This window comes from Danio rerio, chromosome 3, assembly GCF_052040795.2.
Source record: "Danio rerio strain M-AB ecotype USA chromosome 3, GRCz13ab, whole genome shotgun sequence".
NCBI classification, from domain to species: domain Eukaryota; kingdom Metazoa; phylum Chordata; class Actinopteri; order Cypriniformes; family Danionidae; genus Danio; species Danio rerio.
Window position 1 is genome coordinate 4,108,576 of NC_141023.1, and position 14,255 is coordinate 4,122,830.

At 43.1% G+C, this 14,255-nt stretch overlaps 2 protein-coding genes and 1 long non-coding RNA gene across 6 annotated transcripts in view; 1 reads left to right on the plus strand and 2 right to left on the minus strand.

Annotated features, from left to right (window-relative positions):
* The window catches only part of myh9b (myosin, heavy chain 9b, non-muscle), a 798,697-nt gene that overhangs the window by 658,119 nt on the left and 126,323 nt on the right, over positions 1–14,255 (minus strand). The window lies entirely within an intron of this gene.
* The window catches only part of LOC147845431 (uncharacterized), a 65,852-nt gene that overhangs the window by 2,435 nt on the left and 49,162 nt on the right, over positions 1–14,255 (plus strand). The gene's annotated exons all lie outside the window — the stretch shown is intronic.
* LOC147845432 (uncharacterized) lies at positions 10,796–12,220 on the minus strand. The gene is made up of 2 exons (XM_087243882.1): positions 11,312–12,220; positions 10,796–11,164 (listed from the first exon to the last, which is right to left on the minus strand). The coding sequence occupies exons 1-2, from the start codon at positions 11,501–11,503 to the stop codon at positions 10,829–10,831; spliced, it is 528 nt and encodes a 175-aa protein (XP_087100008.1). The 5' UTR covers positions 11,504–12,220; the 3' UTR covers positions 10,796–10,828.

Sequence of the window (14,255 nt, forward strand, 5' to 3'; positions counted from 1 at the left end):
TTATACCTCCCGCTTCAGCCGGCCCATACCAACCAAGAGCAATATGGGGGTGGACCAATGTAGTAAAGCTCATTCGTATTTGTTTTATTTACCTACATGTTAATGATAATTACCCTTATATATGTTTGTAGTGCTATATATATATATATATATATATATATATATATATATATATATATATATATATATATATATATATATATATATATATATATATATATATATATGTTATCTGCTTATTTGTGAATATTTGTTTGTCTACATCTGTTGCGATGACGTCTGAAACGCATAGCAAAGCAGACAGCGTGCCGTGAATTGTGTATAAAACTATCTGCAAAAGCTAATTTTACGAGTGTAGTAAATTAATGATCATTTTACATTTACATTGTTTACGTCTCACCTTTTTTTAAACTCATTTGGTTTAAATATTTAAGATTTTCGCAGCTGAGGCGCTGGTGTTGTGGTGTTTGTGGCCGCTGGATGGCGCTCGTGCTCAGTGTTTCACCACTGTAGTTTCTGTGTTCTGCTCCAGGTGGCGCTGTTGGGCTGTGTCGGACGGGTGGCCCATATTAAGACACACGGGATGGATTGTCCATATTAAGACAGAGACCATATTAAGACAATGGCGAGACGCGGACTGACTCCTCGGTTCATCACTGTGTACATTCTGGCGCAACTCCTGTTTGACTAAGACATCATGTCCTGAATGTCGGTGTTTACACACGCCACAAACATGATTCAGGGGGTTTATATTAACATTTGATACAACTTTCATATTTAAGGATATATAGGCTACATATGCACCCTAGATTAACGCAGTGAAAGTGAAATTAAACAGCTAATGGGGACAACATATGGGTTGTGCCAGTGTGTTGTTTGTGTTATCAATGAGGTTATTCTTGTTCAGGTTAAAGTATTAATCAGTGATTTGATGTTGGCAGCTGCTGTGAATAAAGATGAAACTAGAGCACGATCATCACGTCCCTCTTTACTGGGTTAAAATGTCATTGTGTTTTGTGTGAAAACATTTCAAACAGCTTATAATATATGTGGCTTGTATTTTATAGACAGATATAAACGTTAAGTTTCTCAAGTCATTTTCATTCTCATCGCAATAAAAATGTCAAATTAAAACATAAATTTTTTTAATTTAATACAGATTTTATATAATATTAAATAAACATATTTCTGTTTCATTAATTTGGTTAATTTACATTTATTTTTTACATCAAATTAGTTTTTTAATGTTAATGTTAGCGCTAACATTAGCGCCAAAAATTAACAAATACACAATTGTACATGTAGGTTTAAATACAAATACAAAGAAATAATAATAATAATAATAATAATAAAATAATAATAATAATAATAAATGAAAATAAAAAACAAATGATAATAAAATAAAATAATACATAAAAAAATGAGAAAAAAAACATTTAATCAATAAATTTTACTAACATATAAGCATACACACTATATGTACAGCAAAATCTAATTATTTGAGATTTTCCACAAATTTCTTTGAATTGGATACATATTTTATATAATATTAAATAGACACATTTCTGTTTCATTAATTTGGTCAATTTACATTTATTTTTACATCAAATTAGTTTTTAAGTCAAATTGCTCTTTAATTTTTATCTTAATTTTTTAAATGGGAAAGAACAATACAAAACCCCAAACCCAGACCAATCCAACAGCAGGATAGCGCTAACATTAGCCAAAAATTAACAAATACACAATTGTACATGTCGGTTTAAATACAAATACAAAGAAATAATACTAATTATAATAATAATAACAATAAATGAAAATAAAAAACAAATAATAAAAAAAATAATACATAAAAATTAAAAAATTAAAAAAACATTTAATCAATAAATTTTACTAACATATAAGCATACACACTGTATGTACAGCAAAACAGAATTATTTGAGATTTTCCACAAAATCAATAAAAGGTTGCCACACCTTTAAACAATTCCCCTCCGACCCTCTTAATGAAAAGCTGATTTCTTCTAAATAAAACCAAGACATAATTTCTCTAATCCACTGAGCACGAGTAGGAGGAGGAGGATCCTTCCATTTTAGCAAAATAGCCCTGCGTGCCAATAAAGTGGAAAAAGCAATGACTGTACACTTTGAGGAAGGCAACTTTATATCCTCTGAAGTAACCCCAAACAGTGCCACCTGTGCGATACATTTTTAAAGCCATTTTGAGGTCAATATTATTAGCCCCTTTAAGCAATATTAGTTTTGGATTGTCTCCAGAACAAACCACTGTTATACAATAACTTGCCTAATTACCGTAACTTTACCCTAATTACCCTAGTTAAGCCTTTAAATGTCACTTTAAGCTATATAGAAGTGTCTTGAATGTCTAGTCAAATATTATTTACTGTCATCATGACAAAGATAAAACAAATCAGTTATTAGAGTTATTAAACTATTATAATTAGAAATGTGTTGAGGAAATCTGCTCTCTGTTAAATAGAAATGGGGGGGGATACAGGGGGGGGCGAATAATTCAGACTTCAAGTTTATTTAGTTTACTGATTTCTGTAAAATAGTAGAAATGAACTAAATTCTTCAGCAATTTATTTAAATTTGCAGCTAGGGTAGTGTATTTCATGGTTGATAAAATATACAGTATAAAGATGCTTTAATAACTGCGCAATGAATGAAACTAAAGGTGGAAATACAAGAAGGAAAGCAAGAAAAACAATCACAGAATTTGTATTGGTTATAATGGAAGTTGTGTTGGTCTAGTAATGTTTTGCCTTTTATAGTGGCATATAATAAACAGAAATCCTAAAGTAATATTTCCCCGAAGCACACTAGAAACCATGAAAATATACAGATTTTATTATTATGCTTTATTATTATTTGTTTTGGATATCATTAGAATGTAGTTACTATTCAGTGTTGTGTTAGTTAGGTTACTTCGAAACCAATGAAGACTAAAAATCCAACACAATCTCACGGCAATTCGTAACTTTTTCATTTAGTGTCTAATTCGTATGAATTCGTACGATCTTATTCGCACAATTTAGTACGATTTGCTTATCCCGCAATGACGGTTGGGGTTAGGGTTGGGGTTAGGTGCCACGCCTCCTTTTTAAAATCGTACCATTTCGTACGACTGAACTCGTACGAATTTGTACGAATTAGCCACTAAACTGGCAAAACGTAAAATACTTACGTTTTCTCATGAGATCAGGCTGAAAAATCATACTCCAGTTAAAGTACCATTACTTGCCTAAAAATGTAGTGCGAGTAGAGTAAAACATCTGTTGTAAACATTACCCAAAGTAAGAGTAAAAAGTAGCCCTTTCAAAACTACTCAAGATTAATGAGTAGTGAGTATGAAAAGTTGATGCATTTACATGTCATTTGTGGATGTGTGTGTAAACGTAACATTCTGTAGTGCATCTAGTGATTGTCCAGCAGACACACAATGTCATAAGACGTTAATATTAGGTTAGATTTAGGTTGTGATGTCAGGTGACCAAAATTCAATGTCTAGCCAGCACCTAAAGACAACAATATTTTGATGTCCAATAATGACGTGAAATGACGTTGATATTTGGTTGATTTTAGGTTGTTAGAAAGTGACCAATGACGAGCCAACATCTTAAACCAAAATCATATTGACGTCAAATACTGACATTTATTCATCAGTTATGGCAACCAAAATCCAACGTCTGATAGACATCATGGTGGTAACACCAACACAACGTCAAGCTGGGACATCATTAGACGTTGATATTTGGTTGCTTTTAGGTTGGACGATAGACATTGACATCGGGCTGACGTTGAGTTCTGATGTAAACCTGATTTTCATTTCCAAACAAAATGCAGCATCTTCACGACGTTAGGGTACAATTTCAATCTGACGGCATGTTGACATCTTGTGTCTGCTGGGTGTTTAAGGCCATTTCGGTCATCATACAGTACACATCCATCATCTTCTCACCAGTGACATACATCTAAACTAGGGGTGCCCATACTCGGTCCTGGAGGGCTGGTGTCCTGCAAAGTTTAGTTTCAACCCCAATCAGATGCACCTGGGCTAGCTGATCAATCTCATTCTAGGCTTTCTAGAAACATCTGTGCAGGTGTGTTGAGGCCAGTTGGAGCTCAAATCTGCAGGATACGGCCCTCCAGGACTGTGTTTGGGCATCCCTGATCTAAACAGTCTCTGGGTCAAGGCGTGTCAAGATTTTGAACATCTTATTGGACACTTTTAATGCTAAAAAAACAGTTTGCTGCCATGTAAAGTGCACATGTCTTGTAGTAATTCATTATGATGCAATTTACCCTCTATGTGTGATTTGACCATAGACTGTAAAATATATGGACGTAGTATCCGTGACTTCACCCATAGTTTTCTAAAGAGAGGAAAAGAAGCCACAAGTAGGCGCCGCCAACCGTCGCCATTTTGTTTGTGCGTCATCACACCGATGGCGGGATACCAAACATGGGCAAAGAGGCGGAGAGTGGGCGGAGCTACAGACACCTGCTGGCATTTAGCTTGGACCTGGTTCAGACACCTGGTTAACTTTGGGAGAACGCTTAATACTTTATCACTTGTGACTCGTTTGTATTCTGACCACTTGTGTTTGGCTGTACACTATATCAATAAAGTGTTTAGACTTTTAAAAACACTGCTGTAATACACAGAGCCACTAAACATTGTTCTTATGACGTTTCTTAACAGGAGGAAAACGCGAATTACATCCAAACACTTCAGATATAGTCTGTGTTAGTTAATGTAAGACTATTAATGAACTCCAGCATAACACTGTATGACAACACTTCAGATGACTGTTCTAGAGCCTACAGCTAATCAATCTGACAGATTCTGCAGTGCATTACAGCTCTAAATATAAATATAAACGATAAATGATCTTAAATAAAACAAATACATGTATAGAGATGGTATATAAGTATATAACTTTACTCACATGGGAAACGGAGGCCACGTGAATGGTTTGTGAGCACAATTAAGTGCACTCAGCATGCCATGCCATCTAATAATTGTAGGAAACAAGTCCAAAAGGCAGTTGACTGTGTAAAGCCACATAAAACAACACAGAAATACGATAAATATGCCGAGTTCAGTGGCTAATCTGCAGGATTCAGCTAAGGTGACGTGACGCGACCAGCGAGACCTAGCTGTCACTCAAGTGGCCACGCCCTTAATTATGCAAACTTAATATAACTTAATATAAAGGAAACGGATGAGTTATAAAAAAAATTCACCCCCCTCACAGTTGTCATGAAGGATAATATTAGCTGTATTAACCTAAATCTTTTTTTGTACCAGGCTGTAAACACCTTTTTTCTGCTGTAAAGTTGGCCATTCTAACAGTGGGCTCAATTGAAATTTGCTCTGTTTTGGAGCCAGGAGCGGCCAGGACTAGCGCAATTTCAGATGAATTGCAATTTTAGTTACTTCCGTATTGGCTTCCTGAGGTAGAGCGGGAGGTTGCCGCTTGGATTTGACAGGAGTTACAGGACTGATTTAGTTAATTCCCATAAACAAGACAAAATAAAGTAGTGACTGCAGGTTGAAGGAAAGTAGTGGAGTAAAAGTACAGATACTGCACTAAACATTTACTCAAGTGAGAGTAAAAGTACACATTTATAAAACTACTTAGCAAATTACAATTCCTGAGGGAAAAACTACTCAATTACATTAATTTGAGTGTTTGTAATTAGTTACTTTTCACCACTGATGGTATTTGGAAATGAAAATCAAGTTGACTTTCGAACTCAACGTCAGGCCAAAGTAAATCTTCAATGTCCAACCTAAAACCAACCAAATATCAACGTCTAATGATGTCACAGCTTGACGTTGTGTCGACGTTACCACTATGACATCTATCAGACGTTGGATTTTGGTTGCCATAACTGATGAATAAATGTCAGTATCTGACGTCAAAATGATGTTGGTTTAAGATGTTGACTTGACGTTGGATTTTTGTCACTTTCTAACAACCTACAATCGACCAAATATCAACGTCATTTGACGTCATTATTGTACATCAAAATATTGTTGTCCTCAGACGCTGGCTAGATATTTAGTTTTGGTCACCTGACATCACAACCTAAATCTAACCTAATGTTAACGTCTTATGATGTTGCGTTTCTGCTGGACAATAACTAGATGCACTACAGAATGTTACGTTTACACACACACACATCCTCAAATTACATGTAAACACATCAACTTTTAACAGCATAATACTCACTACTCTTGAGTAGTTTTGAAAGGTTTACTTTTTACTCTGAGTAATATTTACAACAGGTACCTTTACTCTACTCACACTACATTTGTAGGCAAGTAATGGTACTTTTACTGGAGTATGATTTTTCAGTACTCTTTCCATGACTGTTGATTTGTCTAATCCCCATAGGCAAGACAAAATGTAGTAGTGACTGCAGGTTGAAGGAAATTAGTGGAGTAAAAGTACCGATACAGCACTTAAAATGCACTGAAGGGAAAGTAAAAGTACACCACTGTTCAAAACGCAAATAATTAATAAATTTCCTGATTTCCCAACACAATACCATACCATCAATACAACTGTGTTTGAATTATTTTAAATAACTTAATCTGGTTAGTAATTTATTTACTTGACTCATTCATTCATTCATTTTCTTGTCGGCTTAGTCCCTTTATTAATCCGGGGTCGCCACAGCGGAATGAACCGCCAACTTATCCAGCACGCTTTTACGCAGTGGATGCCCTTCCAGCCGAATTCACCTGTACTGCATGTCTTTGGACTTTGGACCGGAGAAAAACGACGCAAAGGCAGGGAGAACATGCAAACTCCATACAGAAACGCCAACTGAGCCGAGGTTCGAACCAGCGAACCAGCGACCTTCTTGCTGTGAGGCGACAGCACTACCTGCTGCGCCACTGCCTCGCCTCACTTCACTCAAGACTGCTTAAAGTCCCTACAAATCTCAACACACAGTAGAAATGAAACTTTTCATTCTTTAAATTTAGGTCAACCTTGACAGACTTAGCTTTATTAAAAATAGGCTGTTTACCTAAAACTAAAAATATAAAACGTTTAAAAATTAATGACGCCATATGAGAGATATTCTGCAGAGTTCAGATGCAGAAACCTCTAAAGGCCATTGACAATGAGCGTTTCCTTCAGCCTCCTGTGTTCATGTTCAGTTATTTTACTTTCAAGAGTTCACACTTAGCTGATAATTGATTATAAAGCTTGTTTGGCATGCTGTCCCAGGAGAGAGCCCTGAGCTCATAAGATCCTCGAGCCCAGGGCTCCCTCTCATTTGCAAGGCGATAGGGGAGTTTGAGCTCAGGTAGATCTGGAGAACTCCCCTGCTGTAGCTAATGAAGAGATAGTGATTGCTCTTACAAGGGAACTACTGACTAGGAGCATGCATATGGTGATGATTTGTATTAGTCAAATAACTTAAATGGCATGTTTTTGGACGGTGGGAGGAACCCGGGGGAAACCCACGTGAGCATGGGGAGAACGTGTAAACTCCGCACAGAAACATCGACTGGCTTGGTAAAGCCTGTGACGTTCTTGTTGTGAGGCAAAAGTGCTAACCACTGGGCCACTGTGCCACCCATTTAAGAAAGGAGGAGGAGGAGTAAGGCGGAGGGGGAGGGGGGGGGATTCTTCAAAACAAAGATGGCTGTTATATGGAACTGAGGGTATTTACAGTGGCTTAGGAATCGTCTGATTGGAGAATCATGAACTGAATAATGCAGCACCGGCTGTGATCAATCATAAGCACTTGATCCTCTTGAAATTAGTCTATAAATAAACTTCAATTAAAGGCAATAAAAAGACTTTATTCGTCACTATAAAAGTATTAAAACTACACAGGGATCTGAGAACAATGCTGATTGTAGAAGAGCATCTCAAATGGCATTTTTCAAATAGTTTTTGCATCTGAACTCTTCATATTTATTTAGTGTCATTAGTTTCTTACAATAAGAATGAGCAATAATCAGGATAAATCTAACATCCTTTAGTTACAATAAAATTATCCTGCAAAACATAACGTATTCAGTGTTGAACATGTGAAACAGGCGCTCTCCTCTAGACTCATGACTGTGCATTATTTCAGCACACGGCTGTTTTCTTGTAATGTTTGTGTACTGTCCTTTGATTCATTTGAAGGGGTTTTGCGTAAGAGCCTGAGGTTATCTCTCTTATCCATTACCCTCATGCAGAATCCCTTTATTTGTGCTGCTGACCACCCTCAATCAGACCTGTGCTGCGTAAATCATACGTAGGCTACTAATAAAGCATATCAATTTCAATATATCCATCTGCTCAAGACGTCTAACATGTCAATCTGAATATTCTGAGTGCTGAGAATTGATTTTGGAAAGCCTGTCGTGCTCATTGTCGTCAATCCTGATTAAAGAAATCAAACCCCGATTGCACATGTACATTGTGGAGGCGTCTATGATGTTTGTGTTTCTGTTGGGAAGAGATTTATATAATCTCTTATCTCATATTATGTCTACCACACGTCAATTCCCAAACTTTAAATTTCATATTTGTTTTTAGGATGTTTAAAACTTGGAATGTTCCTTTTAAAGGTGTTTATCAGACCACAGCAGATGTCTCACCACACCAAGCAATCTAACATCTCTACATACATACACTGTGAAAATACACATTATTTTACGAGTAATTGTCTATGTATTTTTTTTTTCACAAAATTTTCCCTTTTTGTCATTATCCAGATTTACAGATATTTTCTGTAATAAAAAAAATTCTAACATTAAATTTACAGTTTAACAACTTTATTAATCCCACCAGGGGGGATTAGATTAGGGTATAGTAGCATGTCATGATACAACAAACACATAAAGAGACAAATCTCTTACAAACAGTATTAAAAAACCCAATCCAGCATGCTTCATAATTACTTTATAGATAGTACTAGAAAACATAGGAAAGACCCATGTATTAAACGTTATAATTTAAAACCTGCTAAAATGTAGTGTTGTAAAGCCTTATTGCCTTAACAGAGGTGAATTTATATTTGTTAAAAGAGCATTTGATGCTTTTTAACCTTCTTTCAGAGAGCAACAGAACCAACAGAACCAAGAAAGGCTTCTTATCACACTTTGAGTTTTCCTTATTTCTCAACATTTGCTAGACTCCGCAGAGGTAAACCAATAATCTTGGAGCAAGTCTTGACTAAGTTTTGTAGGTGATTTTTGTCTCTAATGGAAAGTGAAGAGAACCAATTCAAAGGGGCCTAATATTTCTGACTTCAACTGTGTATATTCTGTCTGTGAATTGAAACTGAATTCACAGCGATAACAGTTTAAAACAGGACAATCTTTTGTTTTTGGTCATACGTATAATAATAAGTCATTATTCAAAACTGTGAATATTTCCCTCCTGTTTCTATCATTAAATTTGGCCACAAAAGCTTTGTCTTGAACACACCTTCACTTTAAATAAATTATTTTGCAGATAAAAGACAATAAATATATAGAATAAAAAATTTTTATTAAATAAAAAAATTAAACAAAAATTTTTTAGTAATAAATAAAATTATAAAATTTAAATAAATTAAATATTTTTTGATTAAATTAATGTCACAACCAGCGATCGCTCCCCAGAGGATCGCTGGTTCTCACACGAACTCAGGACTTCATTTCCGCATTCCCCAGGACTACACATTCATACATGCACTGCTCCCAAACACGCACGCCTGCTCACTCATGTATCCTGATTGCAAGCACCAGCTGAGCCTTGTTCACAAACTGATTACATCCCATTCATAAGCCACCCTCTCACGCTACCAGTTGGCCGAGTCTTGTTTCTCTGTATTCATTACAACGCGTTTCCCTGTCTTGTTTCTCCGTGTACCGATCCTAGCCTAGTATCTTGTCTTTCTGTTTAGCTGCCTGCCTTTTTGACCATTTGCCTGTTTACACGTTTACGATTCTGGACTGCCTTCATATACCTGTTTGCACCTGATGACCATTGCTTGCCTGACTATTGAATAAACTGCATAGTGGATCTTACCTCCTGTGGTCTCCTGTCTCTCCACCCCAGTCGAGGTAACAGAAGACTCGGCCAGAACATGGATCCAGCGGGTATTCAAATCATGCGCCTCCGTCAGGATGCCCGGTCAATTGAGGAGTACGTGGAGAAATTCATTGAACTTTCACATCTGACATCTATGAGTGAGTTATGTTTAATGATTTTCTTTCGCGGAGGACTTGCTGAACCACTGTACTCCTACATGCCACTGCACAATCCCCACTGGACACTGGCACAATTTATCGATCTGGCTCTCCAAATGAGTGGATCTTCGTTCACCATAGGAGAGGTGGACGAAAATCCAAATAATCTTTTGGGGGGGGGCTGTAGAGAGCAAGACCCGCTGGCTACGGGGCTTGCGACCCATTGTCCAAAGCCAGCTCACAAGATGGCCGCTCCCAGTCAGCTAGATCACAAGATGGCTTCCAGTTCAAAGTCTGTTCCTGCTCCTGAAAGGCCAACTCCAGAGCTGCCATTCCCTCTAGTGCTGCCAGATCCTCCAGAGCTACCAGACCCTCCAGTGCTGCCAGAACCTCCAGTGCTGCCAGACCCTCCAGTGCTGCCAGACCGTCCAGTGCTGTCAGACCGTCCAGTGCTGCCAGACCGTCCTGTGCTGCCAGACCGTCCTGTGCTGCCAGACCGTCCTGTGCTGCCAGACCGTCCTGTGCTGCCAGACCGTCCAGAGCTGCCAACGCCAGAGCTGCCACCGCCAGAGCTGCCAGAGCCGACGCCGCAGCCAGCGCCTCAGCCAGAGCCTACGCCGCAGCCAACGCCTCAGCCAGATCCGACGTCGCAGCCAGCGCCTCAGCCAGAGCCGACGCCGCCGCCGCCAACGCCTCAGCCAGAGCCTCAGCCAGCGCCTCGGCCAGAACCGCCGCCGCCTGAGCTTCCCGAGTGGTCGCCGCCGCCGCCCAAGCTTCCCGAGTGGTCGCCGCCGCCGCCTGAGCTTCCCGAGTGGTCGCCGCCGCCACCTGAGCTTCCCGAGTGGTCGCCGCCGCCGCCTGAGCTTCCCGAGTGGTCGCCGCCGCCGCCTGAGCTTCCCGAGTGGTCGCCGCCACCGCCTGAGCTTCCCGAGTGGTCGCCGTCGCCGCCTGAGCTTCCCGAGTGGTCGCCGCCGCCGCCTGAGCTTCCCGAGTGGTCGCCGCCGCCACCTGAGCTTCCCGAGTGGTCGCCGCCGCCACCTGAGCTTCCCGAGTGGTCGCCGCCGCCGCCTGAGCTTCCCGAGTGGTCGCCGCCACCGCCTGAGCTTCCCGAGTGGTCGCCGCCGCCGCCTGAGCTTCCCGAGTGGTCGCCGTCGCCGCCTGAGCTTCCCGAGTGGCCGTGGTCGCCGCCTGAGCTTTCCGAGTGTCCGCCGCTGCCGGAGCTACCAGAACGGCCACAGCTCCTCGCCCTGTCGGCGCCATCCAGACTCCTCGTCCTGTCGGCGCCATCCAGACAACTCGCCCTGCCGGCTCCCTTCAAGCCTCCAGCACTGTCGGCTCCTCGCAGGACTCCAGGTCCTTCGCTGCCACGCGATCCAGGACCACTGCAGCTCCACTCTCCGGGTCTTCCGCAGCTCCAGTCTCCAGGCCCTCCGCAGCTCCACGCCCCAGGTACGCCCCAGCTGCATGGTCCTGGCCCTCCATCCCTCCCCCTGTTCTGCCTCCGCTCCGCCTCCCGCCTGAACAGTAAGTGGAGTGTCTGGAATCCACTCCTAGAGGGGGGGCTATGTCACAATCAGCGATCGCTCCCCAGAGGATCGCTGGTTCTCACACGAACTCAGGACTTCATTTCCGCATTCCCCAGGACTACACATTCATACATGCACTGCTCCCAAACACGCACGCCTGCTCACTCATGTATCCTGATTGCAAGCACCAGCTGAGCCTTGTTCACAAACTGATTACATCCCATTCATAAGCCACCCTCTCACGCTACCAGTTGGCCGAGTCTTGTTTCTCTGTATTCATTACAACGCGTTTCCCTGTCTTGTTTCTCCGTGTACCGATCCTAGCCTAGTATCTTGTCTTTCTGTTTAGCTGCCTGCCTTTTTGACCATTTGCCTGTTTACACGTTTACGATTCTGGACTGCCTTCATATACCTGTTTGCACCTGATGACCATTGCTTGCCTGACTATTGAATAAACTGCATAGTGGATCTTACCTCCTGTGGTCTCCTGTCTCTCCACCCCAGTCGAGGTAACAGAAGACTCGGCCAGAACATGGATCCAGCGGGTATTCAAATCATGCGCCTCCGTCAGGATGCCCGGTCAATTGAGGAGTACGTGGAGAAATTCATTGAACTTTCACATCTGACATCTATGAGTGAGTTATGTTTAATGATTTTCTTTCGCGGAGGACTTGCTGAACCACTGTACTCATACATGCCACTGCACAATCCCCACTGGACACTGGCACAATTTATCGATCTGGCTCTCCAAATGAGTGGATCTTCGTTCACCATAGGAGAGGTGGACGAAAATCCAAATAATCTTTTGGGGGGGGGGCTGTAGAGAGCAAGACCCGCTGGCTACGGGGCTTGCGACCCATTGTCCAAAGCCAGCTCACAAGATGGCCGCTCCCAGTCAGCTAGATCACAAGATGGCTTCCAGTTCAAAGTCTGTTCCTGCTCCTGAAAGGCCAACTCCAGAGCTGCCATTCCCTCTAGTGCTGCCAGATCCTCCAGAGCTACCAGACCCTCCAGTGCTGCCAGAACCTCCAGTGCTGCCAGACCCTCCAGTGCTGCCAGACCGTCCAGTGCTGTCAGACCGTCCAGTGCTGCCAGACCGTCCTGTGCTGCCAGACCGTCCTGTGCTGCCAGACCGTCCTGTGCTGCCAGACCGTCCAGAGCTGCCAACGCCAGAGCTGCCACCGCCAGAGCTGCCAGAGCCGACGCCGCAGCCAGCGCCTCAGCCAGAGCCTACGCCGCAGCCAACGCCTCAGCCAGATCCGACGTCGCAGCCAGCGCCTCAGCCAGAGCCGACGCCGCCAACGCCTCAGCCAGAGCCTCAGCCAGCGCCTCGGCCAGAACCGCCGCCGCCTGAGCTTCCCGAGTGGTCGCCGCCGCCGCCCAAGCTTCCCGAGTGGTCGCCGCCGCCGCCCGAGCTTCCCGAGTGGTCGCCGCCGCCGCCTGAGCTTCCCGAGTGGTCGCCGCCGCCACCTGAGCTTCCCGAGTGGTCGCCGCCGCCGCCTGAGCTTCCCGAGTGGTCGCCGCCGCTGCCTGAGCTTCCCGAGTGGTCGCCGCCGCTGCCTGAGCTTCCCGAGTGGTCACCGCCGCCGCCTGAGCTTCCCGAGTGGTCGCCGTCGCCGCCTGAGCTTCCCGAGTGGCCGTGGTCGCCGCCGGAGCTACCAGAACGGCCACAGCTCCTCGCCCTGTCGGCGCCATCCAGACTCCTCGTCCTGTCGGCGCCATCCAGACAACTCGCCCTGCCGGCTCCCTTCAAGCCTCCAGCCCTGCCGGCTCCTCGCAGGACTCCAGGTCCTTCGCTGCCACGCGATCCAGGACCACTGCAGCTCCACTCTCCGAGTCTTCCGCAGCTCCAGTCTCCAGGCCCTCCGCAGCTCCACGCCCCAGGTACGCCCCAGCTGCATGGTCCTGGCCCTCCATCCCTCCCCCTGTTCTGCCTCCGCTCCGCCTCCCGCCTGAACAGTAAGTGGAGTGTCTGGAATCCACTCCTAGAGGGGGGGCTATGTCACAACCAGCGATCGCTCCCCAGAGGATCGCTGGTTCTCACACGAACTCAGGACTTCATTTCCGCATTCCCCAGGACTACACATTCATACATGCACTGCTCCCAAACACGCACGCCTGCTCACTCATGTATCCTGATTGCAAGCACCAGCTGAGCCTTGTTCACAAACTGATTACATCCCATTCATAAGCCACCCTCTCACGCTACCAGTTGGCCGAGTCTTGTTTCTCTGTATTCATTACAACGCGTTTCCCTGTCTTGTTTCTCCGTGTACCGATCCTAGCCTAGTATCTTGTCTTTCTGTTTAGCTGCCTGCCTTTTTGACCATTTGCCTGTTTACACGTTTACGATTCTGGACTGCCTTCATATACCTGTTTGCACCTGATGACCATTGCTTGCCTGACTATTGAATAAACTGCATAGTGGATCTTACCTCCTGTGGTCTCCTGTCTCTCCACCCCAGTCGTGGTAACAATTAAAATGTTTAATTATATAAAAAATAATTAAATAA

Coding starts and splice junctions, on each gene's coding strand:
- LOC147845432 (XM_087243882.1), bottom strand. CDS start 11,503: ATGGCGCCGACAGGACGAGGAGTCTGGATGGCGCCGACAGGGCGAGGA. Junction 11,165..11,311: donor CCACTCGGGAAGCTCAGGCG/GTGGCGGCGACC, acceptor CGGGAAGCTCAG/GCGGCGACGGCGACCACTCG.